The sequence below is a fragment of the Henckelia pumila genome, chromosome 2 (genome assembly GCF_033568475.1).
Source record: "Henckelia pumila isolate YLH828 chromosome 2, ASM3356847v2, whole genome shotgun sequence".
NCBI lineage: Eukaryota > Viridiplantae > Streptophyta > Magnoliopsida > Lamiales > Gesneriaceae > Henckelia > Henckelia pumila.
Genome location: NC_133121.1, coordinates 131,235,429 through 131,254,906, shown reverse-complemented (window position 1 = coordinate 131,254,906; position 19,478 = coordinate 131,235,429). Strand labels below are relative to the sequence as shown.

The 19,478-nt window shown below is 30.3% G+C and overlaps 2 protein-coding genes across 2 annotated transcripts; one reads left to right on the top strand and one right to left on the bottom strand.

Moving 5' to 3' along the window:
- Window positions 1-4,136: 4,136 nt before the first annotated feature.
- Window positions 4,137-5,372, bottom strand: LOC140884585 (RING-H2 finger protein ATL52-like). The gene is made up of 2 exons (XM_073291376.1): window positions 5,259-5,372; window positions 4,137-5,218 (listed from the first exon to the last, which is right to left on the bottom strand). Exon 2 carries the CDS (start codon window positions 5,210-5,212, stop codon window positions 4,190-4,192), a length of 1,023 nt encoding a protein of 340 aa, XP_073147477.1. The 5' UTR covers window positions 5,213-5,218; window positions 5,259-5,372; the 3' UTR covers window positions 4,137-4,189.
- Window positions 5,373-12,264: 6,892 nt separating this feature from the next.
- LOC140882215 (uncharacterized) lies at window positions 12,265-19,154 on the top strand. Its single transcript, XM_073288062.1, has 10 exons — window positions 12,265-12,654; window positions 13,948-14,335; window positions 15,458-15,658; window positions 15,811-16,047; window positions 16,483-16,549; window positions 16,657-16,845; window positions 17,283-17,374; window positions 17,918-18,100; window positions 18,180-18,316; window positions 18,633-19,154. The coding sequence occupies exons 1-10, from the start codon at window positions 12,521-12,523 to the stop codon at window positions 18,835-18,837; spliced, it is 1,833 nt and encodes a 610-aa protein (XP_073144163.1). The 5' UTR covers window positions 12,265-12,520; the 3' UTR covers window positions 18,838-19,154.
- Window positions 19,155-19,478: the final 324 nt, after the last annotated feature.

Here is a 19,478-nt window from a genome sequence, read left to right as displayed (position 1 = left end):
ATGCATATTAATTAAGGACGATTGATTTAATGTTGAAGTTTAAAATATATATAGTTAAGAACCATGACCAAACCCTTGTAATTTATACGTTATGTCTTTCATGCATGACACACCAATTGATTATGCGCATATATTCTAAGAATCACATCTATATTATAAATTACACTTTATATAATTCTATAGCATAGTGTTGCAATAATAATAATAATAATAATAATAATAATAATAATAATAATAATAATAATAATAATAAACAACTGCAAGTTAATTTGTAATATTTATGACAGAAATTTAAACAATTTTATATACACATGGACGAATCAACATATGGGCAGTGCTAGGCTATAGCACAACTCGTTTTTTTGGTTATATATATATATATATATAATTTCAAAATAATTATTAATATAGTAAATTTCAATTTTGTATGCTTTTTTTATATTTTTCTATAAAATTTAGTTTATGACTTCGATCTCTCAAGTATCAAATACAGATACAAATGAAATATATTGTTTTCATATTAATTTCTAAAATTATAATAGTTGTGTGATATTAATATATTGAAAAGTGATATTTTTCATGATTTGAGAGCAAAATATATTATTTGAATAATAAAATTATTCATTGTTGCATCAAAATAAATTATAGTGGTTGGAAAAAATAAAAATTTTGAGTCTTATTTATTGTAGCATTACTCTAAATTCATGAAATTTTCAAATGAGTTTCAAAATATATAATGAATAAAATTTATTATGTATTTTTATCATAATATATAATTTATTACTTTAAGTTCAAGCCTACCTTTACTCTAATTCCTAGATCCGTCCCTATACATACATATATATGAGCTTCAAATAATTTAATTTCCCTATAAATGAACAAGAGTGTAAAATGCTTCGTGCATGTTTTTTCTTCATTTGTGAAATGATACAAAGTATTTCGCTGAAGTATTGAAAATGTAAATGGACCCGTTTGCATGCGTAAATTTTAAATTATCGATAATCGTATCATGTGATATTGTCATCTTAAATGTAGAATGATTTTAAAAAGTACATAAATTACTTGACCAATTACCTAGACTGAAAAATGCATACATGTAGATTACTCATTTCAGCTCTTTTGGCCATGGTCAAAGACTGAGCAATGATCGTGAATCAAATTATTATATAATTAATTAATGCCCTTAATTAAAACCGATTGGATAAACAATCAATTTTTACAAATTTTAGCTCATTGATGTATTACGAAATTTTATCTGACTGATTATTAGTTGGAAATATACGAATAATAATAATAATTATAATAATAATTTGATGTTAAAAACATATTTTTAATGCATTTATCATACAAAATTATCAACTAATTAATAATATATAGTCAGAACCTTTGCTAATTGATCAGGAGAGGGTTGGTTTGTAGCACAAAATAGTAATCTACATGTATGCATTTTTCAGTCTAGGTAATTGGTCAAGTAATTTATGTACTTTTTAAAATCATTCTACATTTAAGATGACAATATCACATGATACGATTATCGATAATTTAAAATTTACATTATTTATCATATATTTGGTCATGGTCAAAGACTGAGCAATTACCTAGACTGAAAAATGCATACATGTAGATTTTTTATACTAATAGTGTAATTAATAAAACCAACTCTAATTATTTTAGAAATTTAGTTCACAAATTAAATTATGAAACAAAAGAATAATTAATTAAATGGTATGACTTTCATTTTATGGTAGTTATTTTAATGGAATTCAAAATACTTGATTTGTTAATTAAATATGTGAGTTAATATAACCAAATCCAATTATTTTAGAAATTTAGTTCACAAATTAAATTATGAAACAAAAGAATAATTAATTAAATGGTATGACTTTCACTATTAATATAAATAATAAGTAGTGTATTATCATTAGTAATATGAGTATATAAAGTACAAGAAAATTACATTTAGTTTTATTAATATTATTATTATGGTTTATTTGATAACATTTTGAATTAATATCAAAATTATAACTTTTATTTTCTCATAAAAAATTAATAATAAATTTAATTTACAAATATTTTGTCCAAAAAAATAGAAAAATTAATTACTACACAATAACTAATGAAAATTTTAATTATTATTATATTTTTGGCCAATAAACGATCTTCGGATAAAATAAGAAAACGAAAAAAAAAAACTTGTTTCCAGTTAATTCACTAAATAAAATAATATTTGGTTAAAATAAATTTAATATTAACTCAATTAAATAAATTTAACTCAAGTTTTTTTATATTAAAATTAATAAATAGCATAACTTTAATATTAAATCAATTAAATAATTTTAATTAAAATTATAAATCAAGTTTTTAAAATTAAATATTATTTTATTTAGTGAATTAACTCGATTTTTTTTTTTTTTGTTTTCTTGTTCTATCCAAAAACCCTTTATTGGCCAAAAAAAAATTAAACTTTTCATAATTCATTGTGTAATAATTTCTCTATTTTTAAAAGAAAAAAATATTTTTAGATTAAATTAATTATTATGTTTTATGAAAAATTAAAATTTATAATTTTTAGTATTTTTTAATTCAAAATATTATTAAATAAAACCACGATAATAATATTAAAAAAGCTAAATGAACTTTTTTGTACTTTATATACTCATATTAGTAATGATAATACAATACTTAATATTTATATTAATTAGAGTTAATTAATAAAATTAACTCTAATTATTTTAAAATTTATTTCATAAATTAATTTATGAAACATAAGAACAATAAAATAAATGGTATGATTTTCATTTTATGATAATTATTTTATTGGTCTTTAAAATACTTTATTTTTTAATTAAATATATTGACTAAGATTTATTTATTTATTTAATAATTGAAAATTAAAAAAAAAAAAAAAGAAAGAAAATTGGAATATGCCACCCTGCCAACCATGGCAAAAACCTGCCAAATCCGGGATGGTATGTCCCGGATTATCATACTTCCATAAAATTTTATAACATGGTATATTTTTATAATTTTTTATTTTTATATTAATTATTTAAAAAAGCCCATGCGACTTGGGAGTTTTACATTTTATTATTGATAGCTAAAACCATGCATTATTCCAACGATTTAATTAGCATGACTTTATTCACTTCAAAACTAAACTTCTCGAACGTATGTTTGTATGTTTAATTGTCTCTTATATATTGTGAGTATTATATATAATTAATAATTAATATCTTTCATTAACATACAGTAAAAAAAAAAAAAAAAAAATATGGCCATTTCTTGATTTATGAATTACATTTTCAGATTTATCTTATCTAATCTCATCAACCAATTGGTAACGTCCGGCCCATAAAATGAATTGTTCTAATTAGACAATTTATTTCGCAACATGCATGCATCATGATTTAGAAGTACGTAATATATGAATAAATAAATGTAGATTGCTTTATCTATAACTAAAATCAATATAAATGTACGTACTTCAACTATACGATCACTCGGACGATGTATCATTTTTCTAAAACATATATAGCTTTATATATAGTTCTTTGATTACAGGTTTGACCGTGAGAACGGTTTATAGAATTAGTCCGAACTCCGAACAATTTCCATTTTGTATACTAGCCTTTTTCCTAATCTTCTAAAAAATATTTATATATAGCTCACTTCACATATTAGAATTTAATTATACATTTTTAAATTGGAGCCATCAGATCAACTCAATTATTTATTTTGTTTGAGGCTGTGCAATTCCCTTTGATGGATTGTTTATAATAATACAATCTCATCATTTTTTTCCTATGCAATTTGGTGTTTTGATTAAATATATATCTCGCACCAATCAAATCATTAAATAAAATTTACACTGTTATCTTTCCTATCTTTCCTTTATTTTATGTATTCATTAATTCTTGAAAATACAAAGTTGTACTGATATCTCAATATTATATATATATATATATATTATATATATATATATATATATGTGTGTGTGTGTTTTTTTTGCCGCAACAAAGCCGTATCCGTTATTCCTCCTAAAACCTTTATGACTTCATATGTGTTCCAACCTTCTTAGTTTTTCCAAGAAATTGAAAAGAAAATCAGGCCAATATATAATTTCCTTTGTATTTGTAAATTTCAACATTTGTACAAATAATTAGAACAATTTGTGTTGAGATTTGTAACTTCAATTGGTAGGGAACATAGAATTCTTGCCTTTGTGTTGAACTGTCAACAAAAATCTGTCACTGGAAACAGACCTTTTCAATCCAACTTCATGACTTCTCCCCTTTGAGGAACCAATAGCCCTCCAAGATTCATTACTCTTTACTTGTAAACCTTCATCACCTCCATCAATTTTCATTATATCGGGGATCAGATAACGTCGTTCACTCGAAAACGCCCCAAAAGAAACCGATCTCTGAATCCGTCTCACACTTTCTACAATACCACTCGAATTCAAACTTTCTTGAAATATCGGGCTCTTTGGAATTGGAGATACACCATCATCACTAACAAAACTAACACAAACCCTTTCTAATTCTTGACTATCCACCACTAGGATCAGGTCACTGCGTGGCTGAATCTCATAAGAACTCATGTTTAAACCCGATGAAACTTGACTAGTACTACTATTACTACTACTCTGCTGCATCGGTGTAGTCGGATGTGGCAAAGACGAATAGACCCCGGCACGACACAAGGGGCAACTCGAGTGGGATTTAAGCCATGTGTCGATACAAGGCAAGTGAAAGGCGTGGCTGCACTTTGGCAGAAGCCTCAAAGACTCCATTTCTTGAAATTCACCGAGGCACACTGCACACTCTGTCCCTTCGATCAGGCCATCGCCTTTTTGATACTTGCAAACCGTGATGGTCTTGATGAGTGATTCATCCAATCCACCCGACGCAGCCTGCCAGTGCTCCCCACCGGCTTCGTCTCGGTTTTCTTGATTCTCTACTCTTGCGGTGTGATCATTTCTCCTGCAGTATCTTGTCACAATGGTGTAGTAACTTACCAAGATAAAGGCGCTGGCGAGGACGCCGATTATGGCGATGATCAGAGGGGAGAAAGGAGTCGAATCGTCCGACGGCGGCGGAGGGAAGATCGTGTAGCAAAACTGGAGGCAGAATCTGCTGCAAATCCCCTGTGAGCAGTCTCTGTAGTTGTCGAATGGTGCCCAAGGATTCGAATTCCCCACCGAACCCATGTCTGCCTAGCTGAATTTGTGTGTTTCGAACAATATTTTCGACAACCTGCGGATGAAATTTCCAATGTGTTCAACAAATTTCCGGGGTTTGGTGATGTTAGGAAACTGGAAGTTGAGAAGAATGCAAGTTAAGATTAGAGGACTTGGAATGGAAGGAAACTAAAGTGAAAGTGAAAGTTGTTGGTTCGTAGATATATTGGATAATGTTACATGTACACACGGTTTTATATATTAAGTTATATATTACAATTATCTTACATGTATTTTTTTAGATTTTTTTGTAAAATAATCATATAATTTTAAGTTTCATGTGTAATTCAACATGTAAAACTTTGTATACATGTAGCATTAACCATATCAATTTTAATTTGGCAAGAAATAATAATACAATCAAACTTTTCGGCCTATATATACATATATATTTCTATAAATAAATTTAAACATGATATGTACGATTACAAATTTGATTTCGTTTCTTTACATTTAAAAAGTTTATAGAGCTTGGCTCCACCACGAATGCACAGAGAATCATTATTTTATTTTCGGTATTCTCTCGACAAAATTAGAATCTTGATTTATGGGACTTTTTAAAAACATATGGGAATCACGTTTTTTTTTAGTATAATATTACTCCGTAAAGCTTATTATTATCTCCATTTTATGATGGCCCAACTCCACTTTATGGTCTCACAGTTCTTGGCAAATGCATCATTATTATATATTTAATATTATATGCATTGTTCGAACTCTCTCTCTATATATATGGACAAGAATTTTGTTTCCTCAAATATACAGTATGATATGGTCCTCGTATACTTTCACTTTATTTTTATTGGCGTTACTTTTAAACCTTTATTTCTCCCATCTTCATTTACTCGAGATGTTGACCATAGAGAGAATGTCGGTCGAGCTTCTTTGAGAAATTAAAAACTACTAATACTATATATATGATGAGTAATGCTAGATGTAGATCTCGGTATACACCTTGGTTTACATCCTTCCTTATTCATTATAAAATTTTCCTTGATTAACTAGATATTTATTTCTTATCATGGGTATTTTGCAATTAATGAGGAAAATTAGAAAAATTTTAAGTAAGTGTGTAAACCAAGGTGTACACTACAAGGTGTACATCTAGCATTTTTCATATATGATTGACAAAATAAAATGATTATTCTTTTCCCCCCCTAAAATATTTGCAAAACCTTAATTACAAGTAAAACGTCGTCATATTTACTAGTAAAATAATTAAATATGTGTCAAGTGGTCGAGTTCGATTTACTTACTTCACGTTAGTTGATCGATTTTGATGCGGGGAGTGTATTGATTTTCAAGAAGAAATCCCCCCCACAAAAAAAAATGCCGGTTTGCCCCCACAATCGAAAGCGATGGAACAATAATTCAGGCTAAGAATGCTTGGAGATTTATGTCAATTTATCAGTTGAGAAGTAGGTGTCATCCTTTTTCTTTTTTCCTTCCCCCCCCCCCCCCCCCCCCCTTATTATTATGTACTTGTCAATAATGATTGATTTTGCTTAAAATTGTTTGGTGTAGCTTAGCTGAGAGCTAGACAGAGTAAAAGGGGAGTTTGGTGGGATTAAGAAATGTTTTAGAAAATTGTGTTTCTTTTTCTTTTCTTTTCTTTTTGTTTTTCATCTATAATAATTTAGAGATTATTAAATAAAATACAATACACTTGTTTGAACATTAGAAAAAGCGGTTCAAGTGAAAATAATTGATTGATAAAAAAAATTAAAAAACATAATTGAAGATTCTACTTTGTATGTTAACCCCATATGTCTCGTCTAAATAGAGGTAGTCAACTTATTCCTTTAGGAACAAAAACAAAAGAAGCAAGGAAGATCACAATCGACATATTCATATGCATTCTATAAATCTTTAAGTGTGTTGCATTGTGGAGATCATAAATTCTAGAACATTCAAGATTAGATCTCTCTAGAATTCATGTGTATATATAAAAGACATGTATAAAATCATGTAGATTGAAACATCTAGACTTGTGTAGATATAAGAAGTTTTTCGAGAGTTAATCTCCATCGTCGGATTAAAAAGATTTTAGTCATTCATTGTAGAAAGTCTTATTATAAAAAGTGGATTCCTGATTTGTAAATCACCAAGTTGAAAACAATACAAATCATTCTCAAATGTCTTTTGCAAACACTTGACACACACACTTGCGCTGTAAAAGTTGCACACACACTTGTGCTACAACGACTGTTTTGCTAGTACTCGCAAGGGGCAAATTTAAGGAGCAAAGATCGCATGTGAACTTAGAAGATTACAACGACTGCTTTGCTAGTACTCGCAAGGGGCAAATTTAAGGAGCAAATGTCACATGTGATCTTAGAATAGCTAATTCCGTGACAACGAGCTTATATTTTTATTGCTCCTACAGTTTATGCAAACAAGCAATAATATTTCACATAGTATTGTGTTGGTTCTTAAGCCAATTCAGCAATGCACAATCTCAAATCTTAGTCACATGCACAAAAGGATCACCTCTGTACAGTACACTACTCGCTGATAAGAACTCATTCACACTCAATAACAGTAATGATAAAGAAATAACACCAGAAAATACGTGTTCGAATCGATCCTCTTGCAAGAATCTACATCCACAGAAAAACAACAACCATTTTATTGGTTGTCAAAATTGGAACAATACACAGTATATTTTATAGAACTACATATGAATCAGATTCACAACCGTAACCGTGATTGAGATTTATTCTTCGATCACACTCTCTTGATTCTCTCAAGAGTTCTAATGTGTATCCCTTGTTGAATCTGAAAATTCTCACTGTGTAGAAGAAAACAGATTCAAGAAAGCATAAACACAAGAAAGAAATATAATGGTATCCATTAATTTCTTGTTGGGCTAGAAGTAATTGCTCTGAAAGTTTACAAATAAAATTCATTTATTCTAATGTGAGTGAGAGATTTCCAAATGATATACATATCATTGTTCAAAGTTAAAGTTGGAGTTAGTTTTGTGGTAAATTCCAACAAAATTTTATACGACTTTTAATTTTTTTTTATATTATAATATATGGCGAGTGACATGTAATTGTGCCCTATTTTAGGTATAGATTTGAAATGATAATATGTTGTTTCAATAAAAATTTGAATAAAAATTTGAAATGATAATATGTTGTTTTATTCCAATAGAATGCAAGAGTTCACGTGAGGCCGTCTTCATGTGTTTATTTTGTAAAATGAATTTTCAATTCGATCTGATCTATGAAACATATTATTCTTATATCAAATGTATTATTTTTCATTGCATGTATAGACCAGGTTGAACAATCTCACAAATATAGATTAGTGAGACCGTCTTATAATATATATGCTCATATTATTTTTCACGCGATTTAGGCTCCTTAAGGAAAATTCAGAATTTCGGTGTTATATATTTGTTACTCCGTTATTTTTATGATCTATGTTGTCAAATTTCATGTTTAATCCATTAATTTTTTAAAATTTTATTTAGTCATTTTTCTAATGCGATACTACTACTAACATGGTGTCAAAATAACATTGAAATTTGCATGCCACATCAATATTATTGTTGAAATTACAAAAAATAACAAATGAATGAATAAACTGAAATTTAACAACTCAAGTACCTAAATGACTAAATGCACATAAAAAAAACGCATATATTCAAGCAAAATTACAATTCTTTCACCCATTGACTTTATTGTTGGGTCATCGGCTAATTGAGCCAGTTTAGAAAATTGAATTGTTTATTGTGATCATTGTTCTAAATTGTCCATCATGGCAGGCATAATCTATCCCAATTTATTTATTTTATAAAAAATAATTTAAAAAATTTAAAAAAATTAAGAAACTAAAATTTTATATCAACTAGTATTCCACCCGTACGATGCACGGGATGGTATTATTAAAAAATAATTACTATGAAAAATTTTATAGATATTTAAAATACAAATAAAAATATTATAAATCAAGCAATCAACAAAAAAAATTATATTCTAAAAAACTCCTTAAATACAACATTGATCGTTGAATTTTTGTTGTTACTATCACTATCACATATAAAAAAATTTAGACCTTTAGGATTAACTCTGGATACAACGATATACAACTGACAATGACTAAAAACGGGTTTTTTCAAAAGAAATTCAACATGAGATAAAAATTGATCCTTGATACTTAAGTTGTGAAAATATGGTTGGGTTGTTTAAATCTGGTAGACGTTGGGTTGTGTTTATTCTCTGCTTCAATGTATTGAAACTCTAAATAAAATTTAATGATTGTGATGTGAATAAACTTTAAATTTTTTCAGATAAGATTGCCTTTTAAAATTTTTACGCAATTTCATTACAGTATATATGCCAAAGAATCCATGAATCTGGTTGTCTTTCCTATAAGTCTCATACACTCTCGATCCCAAAGTAAGAAAACAACATTTGTAGTGTGAACAGTGGAGGCATTTTCAAATTTGTAATGTGATTTGAGATTTGGGAGATGAAATTTGACCGAATGTGTAGTACTGAATTTGTGCATTGTTGGATTATTTATAGCTATTTCTCGGTTATCTCATTAAATTTCAGTATGTTGGTCTTTCTTATTTGAATTCAAATAATAAAACCACCCAAAATATTGGTTTAAATTTCAAAAAAATTTAAAAAGTTAACTCAAGAGACTTAAAACAGTGTACACAATTTGTACACAGTATACGATAGTTTGGCTTAAATTGATGGTAATTTAATGTACATAGTATACGACTGTCTTATTTAAATTGATGGTAATTTATTGTCCAGTAATTACAGCTTTTATTTCTTTTTTTAACCAATAATTTGGGCCGAAACTTTTTATATATGACAAAAACTGTGCTTTTATATATTAATAGATTGTATTTATGAAAATTTTAACTAAGAATGTAAAAAAAATAACTGAAATTTGAGACAGTATTATGTATATAAAATTTATTTTTCACATATATATGGAGAAACAAAATTATTTTAATTTTTTTTAAATACAACATTTTATCCAATTTTGAACTAAAAATTGGTATATTATCATATATATTATTTATGAATATTTTTATACACAAAAAACTAATTGGAATTCAAAATAATGATAATATCCGATTAAATTTCAAATTTTAAATAAAAAATCATCATAAATATACAAAATTTGAACAGAAACAAACTTTCCAGGCGTTTATTGTTGTATAAAAAATTTGTATAGAGTTGATATTTATCTCTTTCCCTCTTATAACATTATTATTGTGTAAACAAATTATACTTTCTAAATTATGTCAACGACACAGTAAATTTTGAATTGAAAATTGATATATTATTATATTTAAATTATTATTTAATATCTATTTATTATTATTATTTTTGGCAAATCAAATTTCTCTTAATTAAGTAAATTTGAACTAATTATTTTTGTGACATCAAATATGAAAATGTGAATCAATCTAAACGAAGCAAAATTATGAGCTTTAATGAATGATAAAATTAGTGATAAAATCAAATCAAATTTTGAACAAAAAATTAGTATATTATAATGTGAGAGAGTTTGAAAAATGACCTTGGTCAACGAAATTTTTTGATTTATGACCTTCCTTCAAAAAAAAATTGCAAAATGACCTTCAAATACAAAGAAAATGCAAAAACAGAACAAAAAAAAAAAATTGAGAAGGTTATATTTCCAAATCATGGTCAAACAATGGTTATTTAGTTAAATAAATTCATTATGATAATGTTTAGTGTTTATGGAAATTTTCGCATGCATACCAAAATACTGGTTTAAATTCAAGAAAAATTAAGAATGTAACTCAGAAGACTTAAAATGGTGTACAAAATTTATACATGGTATATGATAGTTTTGCTTAAATTAATGTTAATTTAATGTACATATTATACGACTGCCTTATTTAAATTGATGGTAATTTATTGTCCAATAATTTAGCTATTATTTCCTTTTAAAACTAATAATTTGGGCCGGAACTTTTTATGGTAATTTCGTGATCATTACACAATGCTTGTGAACCAAAAATTGACATATTATCATATATAGTAATTATGGATATTTTTACACACAAAACAACTAATTAAAATTCAAAATAATGATAATATCTTATTAAATTTTGAATAAAAAATCATCATCCTCATTATATATATATATATATATATAGCATTAATTAATATGATTTCCTTTTTTAGTAATTATATTTTGGGGGGAAATTACTATATTTAGTAAAAACTCAGCTTTTATATATATATATATATATTAAAAGTTTTAAATCAGAATACTTACATCTCCGAGATAAGTTGCATGCAATAACAAATTAATTATTTTCTTTCGGGTTTTTCCAATAAAAAAATAAGTTATGAGAAAAATCTAGTTTTTTTTTTGACATCGGGAAAAATCTAGTTAAATACTTTATATAATGCATGAAATGATATCTCAAATGAAGTCTTTTGATTGAAAACTTTAAAATAATATATAAATATGAACAATTACTAAAAAAACATTATTGATTTAATTTAATTAAAAAATGCCGTGTCTTAAAACCCGCCTCAGGAATTTTTATTATTTATTTATATTGTTTATTTAGAATGTCGAATTTTTTAAAAATTATTTTCATATTTTATTTTAAATTAAAAATATGATGCTAAAAAAATTTATTACTATTATTATGCAAGAGACCAATCTTGATAAGCCAAAATATTAAAATATATTTAAAAACACACACACACTAAAATTGTTTCTCTCCATTATTTTTATGTTTTTATTTAATTTTTTATTTAATATATAATACAATCATTTTATTTATCTATTTTTAAATTGAAATTATTTAAAAAAACTAATAAAATAAAAAAAATCTAATAGAATAGATGATGTTTTAAGTTTTAACTACTTAGAGTGATTATTTTTTTAAAAAAATATTTTTATTATTATAAATTTATTAAATTTTTTTATTAAAATTAAGTATAAAAAAATTTTCAAGTGACATAAGATGCGTGCAAAGATGCTGGTAATAATAATGACATCAGAATTCCACAACAAAGCACACTATCAGTTAATTTTCCCAAAATCTTTCTGACTTCCAATTCTTCCCATTCTTTCTTGAAATCACCAACACTGATGTAATAGAAACTCCCCTCCGACCCAATTTTCCAGCTGATTTTTTTAACAATTGTATTGTATTGATGAGTTGACTGCTATATTTTGGTTGAATCGAACTAGAAATTCTTCTGGGTGTTTTGATCGAATCCCTTGATTGGATGCTGTCCTGAAACAAGTCAAATGTCCCAGAATCAGCATCAGAGTGGAAGCGGTAATAGTAATATACCGGTGACCGAGGTGTACTGGGCTCTGGTGGCTAAAGCCGACAAGAAGTTCTCAAAGATCCGCGATTTGCCATATTATCAACGCACCAGGTTAACCCAAAATCACCTCCCAAGTTCCCTTCTTTTTTGTTTATTTATTTGATTTTTTTGGTGGTGACTTTTGTTTGATATATTGGAAGATGGTGCGTTTGCCTTCAATATTATTCAGGATCATTCTGAAAATGTGATCAGTGCAGCCAATCCCATTCAACGTTTATATAATTTACTTTAAAAATATAAAATTTGCCCACCCTTGTTACACGCAAATTGGCTCTGCAAGCAAATCGGGCCGGTAATAAGTTTGTGAGGTTCCCTTCTCTGTTTTTTTTTATGGCATAATATTGGTTTGCTCCTTGAAAATAAAGAAACATAAGTATGGGAGTGGTGACCAAGTATAGGAGAGGGTTTCCATTAGATCATTTTCATTGTTGTAGTGCATATTCACATGATAATTTGAATTAAGGTGTACTATAGACTGTTGAGTGAGTAAAACCATCGGGACTTGCCATGAAGACGTCAGATGTGGAGTGGGCAATGTTAGCTCCTATACTGACTTCACTAGCAATTATGCATTAACTAAGAAACTAGAGAGGTTCTAAGGTCCCCTTAGAAGAAAAATCTTTCAAGTATGGGCTCCGGCTCTGGATCATTCACCTAACAAGTGTCCATCCCAAAAATACACTAGCTTGCTCTCAACAAAATTTCTGGTCTACCCTGGTGCCTTCAAATTTTGATTTGATGAGTGCATTACATGCTTGTATACACTCACCTATGTGTAGGAATGGAACAGAATTCAAAATGAGGGGGGCGGAGGGGATTTGATATTTGAAATATGAAACACAAATCTTTTGAAAAATTACTAGAAGTTGATATTTACTTGAAAGTGACGATTGCTTTGCTTACCCATTTACTGATTTCACTGCCAAGGTATCCAGCTTCATTCCATCCTAACAACCAGACTTCCTTTGTTCGGTACCTAGTACTATGTAGTAAATACCAGCCCTGTGGAAAAATCACTTGTGGCTATATATTGATCATTTTAAGGTTCAAAAACTGAATTTTCATGATTTAGTGGAGATCAAGAGGAGCAGGTTTTCGTGAATCAAGATTATGCAGAAGAGTAGATGAAGGCAAAGTTAGTGATTTTGCAATTGTTAGACAACAGTAATTTACCAGATACTGAATTTATAGTCTAGTGGTTTTACATATATAATATATTAATTATAGGCTCTTAGATTCGCTCCACTGTTTAAAGTCGATTACTACTACGTGCTGTAAATTTTTTTATTGCTCACCCCTCACCTTAGGATCAAAGGTCATAATTCTTGCTATTTATTTCACCAGATATGATACATACTTTTACAAGGTCTTTAAGGTTTATACTCAGCTCTGGAAGCTTCAACAAGAGAATCGGCAAAAGTTGGTGGAGGCTGGGTTGAAGAGATGGGAGATTGGGGAGATAGCATCACGGATTGGACAGCTCTATTTTGGACAGTACATGAGGACTAGTGAGGCCAATTATTTGTCAGAATCTTACGTATTTTATGAGGCAATTATGACTAGGGAGTATTTTAAGGATGGTCTACATCAAGATATAAATCTGGCTAGCAAACAGCTGAGGTTTATTGCTCGGTTTCTGACAGTTTGCCTGGTGTTAAATCGCCGAGAGGTAGTTTATCAGTTAGTGAATCAGCTGAAAATGTTACTGGACGAGTGCAAGAGGACATTTCAGGTGATTTTCTCTACGTACTTGATGTGCAATATATACTATCGGGCGTGACACAGATTCATGGTAGAATGGTTTTAGTATGCGGGATCTATGTGTAAAAATGAATTTTGTGTTGAACATATAATTTATTGTCTAAACTGATGTGTCTCTGAACCAATTACTGTTTGATATGGTGCTTCAATTAACTGAAGTTCAAGCAATTTTTATTGTATTGTGAAGGATCAATTTGTCATTGTCATAAGCTTTGCCAAGTTTTGACACACATAGCTGCCAATGCCTATTTCTAAATGTGCTCAATGGTGGTATGCACTTTGTGATTTCTGAATATGACAGCAATTCATTGTGTAGGTGCTTTCCATGACATGATACACTTTGAGATGAAAGTCTATGTAGGATATGGTTGTCTAATTGGTGGTTTACATAATTCAGCTAGAATGTCATTGGAATTTAGTATAACCTGCCATGAATTAAGGAGGCATTAACTAGGTCATTATGGCTAGGCTAACAAAAAAAATGAGGTATTTCTAAGATGTTTGTTTCACACAAATTTTGGAGAATGCCTGACTTCACCTACATCATTTAAAAAAAATTGTAATCCTGCAAGCTGCCTCATCAGGTTTGTGACATAGGGCAAAACACAAAAGGCTTTGGAAGGTGTGAGACAAATGTCTAGTGATGGCATGCACGAAGACGTTGGATTTGAGAAGGCATACATGATACTAGCTTCATGACTAGACTTCCTTCAAGAATTTGCCAGTAATAAGTCATCGAGATCTTTGGCACCATAAAATCCCTGCTGAAATGCATTAAGAATTGCTTTCAATTTAGTTCAGGTATATATAGGGAAATACCTACCTGGATATAATTACATATTTTTCAGGGCTGCAATCGGCGGACACAATTTTATACTTACTTGGTTGGTAAGGTACTGAATTAGGTTCTTATTACTTCTATGTTAGTAACGCTTGATGTGCTACCGGTAGCTGTTTTTTGAGAATGGACTCATTGCTTTGTTATGCGGAATCAGGCTGTGTGAGAAATGTTGATTGATGCTCACCAGATATTCTGGATCATGATATAAGCTTGTGGATTTTAATGTTGAGTTACCTCTGTACATGTTTTCAGGAAACTGACTTTAAAGAGTGGAAGCTCGTGATTCAAGAGATAGTCAAATTGCTGAAAGTTGACACAGCATTTATGAATAACAGGCCTTTGAGATACAGCGTTGTATTGGATCTTCAACCAGATTTCCTCCCTATTGGTTTGGAAGGGAAGAAAAGCCTAAAACTGAGAGATGCCTTGCTATGCAGCTACCATCCTAACGAGGTTTGCACTCTTTAATTGTTATTCCAACGGAAAACATGATCGCTTTAATATGTGGTTTTTGATACATACATACATATATATGTACTCGAGATTTTTAATTCTAGACTTGATAACTATAGGTTTCACATTGTCATCTTATCCTTGCCCAACAGGTCAAGTTTTCTGAACTCACCCTCGACACTTTTAGAATGCTGCAATGTTTGGAGTGGGAACCTGGTGGTTCATTTTACCAGCCAAGCATAGCTACCTCAACTGGACCTTGGTCTGGTACTGGTCAAAATGGGGCTTCAGGACCTAGTCGTGTGAATAAGGATATCACTGATCCAACTTTGCCACCTAATCCGCGGAAAGCCATCTTATATCGCCCATCTGTTACCCATTTCATTGCAGTAAGTATTAACCATCAACTTGGTTCTTCTTAGTCATTAATATGTTGCAAATGAGTTGCATCAGACAAAAAATAATTTCACGAAACAGAGTCGAATGGAACACATTGTTAAATTTACCGGTCATTAGATATTCATATTCTTCCTGATACCAATTATTGAGGCAACCCGTCATTATGCATAAAGTCATATTCAGAAGTTATAGTAATGGATGAAATAATTATTATATCTACACATGGGGTCAAATTTAACCCATATGATATGAATATTCTTCAGATTACATAGTAAAGAAAAGTATGATGTAATAGTGAATATTTGATTAATGGTTCAAGCTCTCTGCAAGTATATTAGGGATTACTTCAAATTATTCATAGCTAATCATGCCATTTTTTTTACTAACCATCCATTTAAGAATGTGGCATTGCATGTATTTGTTAGGTCCTAGGGACAGTTTGTGAGGAGCTTTCTACGGATGGAATTCTTTTAATATACCTTTCAACCTCAGGTATTGAAACCCATTCTTGTAATTTTCCTGTTCCAATTCATATATTTCCTGTAGCAGAACTTACATCGCTGTGGCAAAAAATTATTAACATCATGTATTTTCCATAGAAAGCAGCACATATTCTGTATCGTCACCAACTCATGCTGGCTCTACTGGCTACTCTGAAAACATTTCGAGGGGATTTCAGTTTCATTCAACCAACTTCGAACTCACATCTTCTCGTCATCTTAGCACTGGACTTGATCACCCTGCTCGTGGTGCTGATTGCTTACATATTGGGCCTCGTGGTCATGGAGGTACTGAAATGGTAGTGTGTTGTACTCTTATTGTGATGATAATGCATTGCCTAATGATTTCCTCTTTGTCAAGTTTAATTGGAGAACTATTCTGTTCTAACTAAACAAAAAGTTGGAGGTTTGGTAGTGCATATTCAAGGGAACTTATTGTAATGGTGATTTAGGTAAATATAGTGTATATTTGAATTAAAATGCAGAGAATAGGCAACAAAATCAGCCAGATGTGGCTTGTAGGACACCTACTCCAAGATACACATCTTCTACTCCTATCAGAATAGATGTTTAGGATGGTAATGGAGGCTAAAATTGGTCCCTTGCTCAGTTTTGTTCAAAGCAACAATATGGTCGTCCTGCCTGACATTAATTTTCTCACATTAAGCTTCAGTTTTCATGAAGAATGCATATGCTTAAATCTGAATCATTGTGTTGTTTTTCAGGTATGAACTGCATATATCCCTCTGATATATTGCCTTTCACTAGAAGGCCCCTATTCTTGGTCATTGACAGCGAAAATAGTAAATCATTCAAGGCAAGTATCTTAGAAATTTCAGGTTTTTTCTTGACAAATCAGTGGTTATGCAATGTTTTTGTCTGAACTTGTCTGGTGTATCCCCATTGATTGGCTGTTTTTACCTTTTGGTTTAAGCTTTATTCCCATTCATTAAAATAATGTAGCATGCTTCAATGTTCACAAATCGAGGTAATATGATATGGTCTTTAGCTGGATCCTGGAAAAACATTAACAAGTGTCTCAAAATTTTTATTATAATTTCAGTTAGTACGCTCTTCATTTTTTTGAGCAAACACTGCGAACTGGGGGTCATCGGTTTTGTTATGTTACCTTGTTACCATGTATCCACATCGAAATGGTGGAGGATTGCATTTGTGTGGAAGAACATAATAAAATAAGAAGTCTACTTGCTACCTTGCCAGAACTTCCATTATACACATTGGGCATAGGAGAATTCCAAATTTCGAACTATTTTGCATCGACCTATTAGGCTTTTCAAGTCTTGATCTACAACTAGTTTTGCTGTTGGGAAAAATCAATTGACGCACTAAATAATAACAGGCTATGAGTGGCTCAGAAAAAGGAGAACCGGTTGCGATGCTCCTATCTCCTGCCATATCGTTGCCTTTGCCTGCTGTGGAATTGAGTCGTCAACACAGTGGAAGCTTGTTCACCAGTTTTCTCACAGCTCCGTTGCAGTCTCTAGTTTTATTGCTTGGTTTTACCGGCTCAGACATCGGAAAGGTGTGGTAGAAGTAGTATTAACACTCCTGCAGGTTATTTAACATGTCTTGGTCTTCTTGCTTACATGCTTTCATAACAGGACCTGTACGATAAAGCTGAAAAGCTGCTCCAATCCTCATCAAATGAATGGGGGTCTTTATTGGCAGCATCAGACAATCTTGATCCTGTCTGGTCTCAAATTTTAAGTGATCCATTCTTGAGGCGACTACTTTTAAGGTATAACTGATTCCTGTATTGTACGACAATTCTTGTTTCTTTTGCGGATATTCTGTACTGTCTACTTGCAATGAAGCTTGTATGGAGACCTAGTAGTCTAGCTTGAATCATCCTCACCGAAGTTTGCTTTAATGAACGTTCACCATAAAATCCAAGGAACAAAAAATTCAAGATAGCAAGCAAAGTCACCTCCTCCACTTTGGTGATGTTATAAGTTATAACATTGGCCCCGGATGTTTAATTTTTCTATTTCACGTTAGGAAAATAGTTTGTATTGAGTGCATGCTTAGAACTGTACCTCGTTTCACCTTTGCAGATTTATTTTCTGTCGGGCGGTATTGTTTTTGTACTCTCAATCCAACAAGAAGTTAGAATTTGTTCCGGAATGCATGCCTCGTCTTCCAGAAGTAGTCTCCCCAATGAGCCCTGCATGTCAGGCATTAGTTGCCCAGCTAGCCGATATATTTGGTGCCACAGACAGGTTCATCTTCGCGGCCACTACTCTTCTCCCTTGTGATTGACATGCTGTAGTTCTCTGGAAAAAGCTTACAAGTTTGTCTATCTCGAAGTGGCACTAAGATTTGGCTCTTATTATTTTCTGGGATTTAGTTATTTTGTTTTGTTTATAAAGAGAAGTTCAAGTGTGAGGCTCTGTTTAAAAAGCTACAGGAGTCTAGATCTGCTAGACCTATTGACTAGTTATCGTTAGTTATTGCATCATAAAATTAAAAATATACATTATATCATGTAAATTTTGTGTTGGTGTCGCGTGTTATACTGTTATTTATGATGATTAGAGCATAAAAATGTGTGGAATAGAAATTACATTTTTCCTTTTTGTGTAAGAAAACATGCATGCTTGTTTAATTTTCCACACATTGAAAATTACTTTGAACGATTTTTTTATTTTTTATTTTTTTAGAGTATAAATACAATTTTGATTCAAATTACAATCATATAAAGTATCTGCTCGCTCGACGAGATTTGAGCGTAGACCTCGAGACACACTTGCTTATCTCGAACATTAAAATTACAAAGAAAATATAAAATGATAAAAAAAATATTTTTTGTCATATCAGCATTATAATATTAAATTATTAATTATGATTTTGGTACTACCTTAAAATAGTGTCTCATTAACCGTTGAACGTATACATTGGAT

What these genes read in the sequence shown, in the direction of transcription:
- LOC140884585 (XM_073291376.1), bottom strand. Translation starts at nt 5,212, where the DNA reads ATGGGTTCGGTGGGGAATTCGAATCCTTGGGCACCATTCGACAACTAC.
- LOC140882215 (XM_073288062.1), top strand. Translation starts at nt 12,521, where the DNA reads ATGTCCCAGAATCAGCATCAGAGTGGAAGCGGTAATAGTAATATACCG. An exon ending in AAAATAGTAAATCATTCAAG is followed by an intron (nt 17,375 to 17,917) that starts GCAAGTATCTTA and finishes AAATAATAACAG; the next exon opens with GCTATGAGTGGCTCAGAAAA. An exon ending in TTGAGGCGACTACTTTTAAG is followed by an intron (nt 18,317 to 18,632) that starts GTATAACTGATT and finishes TCACCTTTGCAG; the next exon opens with ATTTATTTTCTGTCGGGCGG.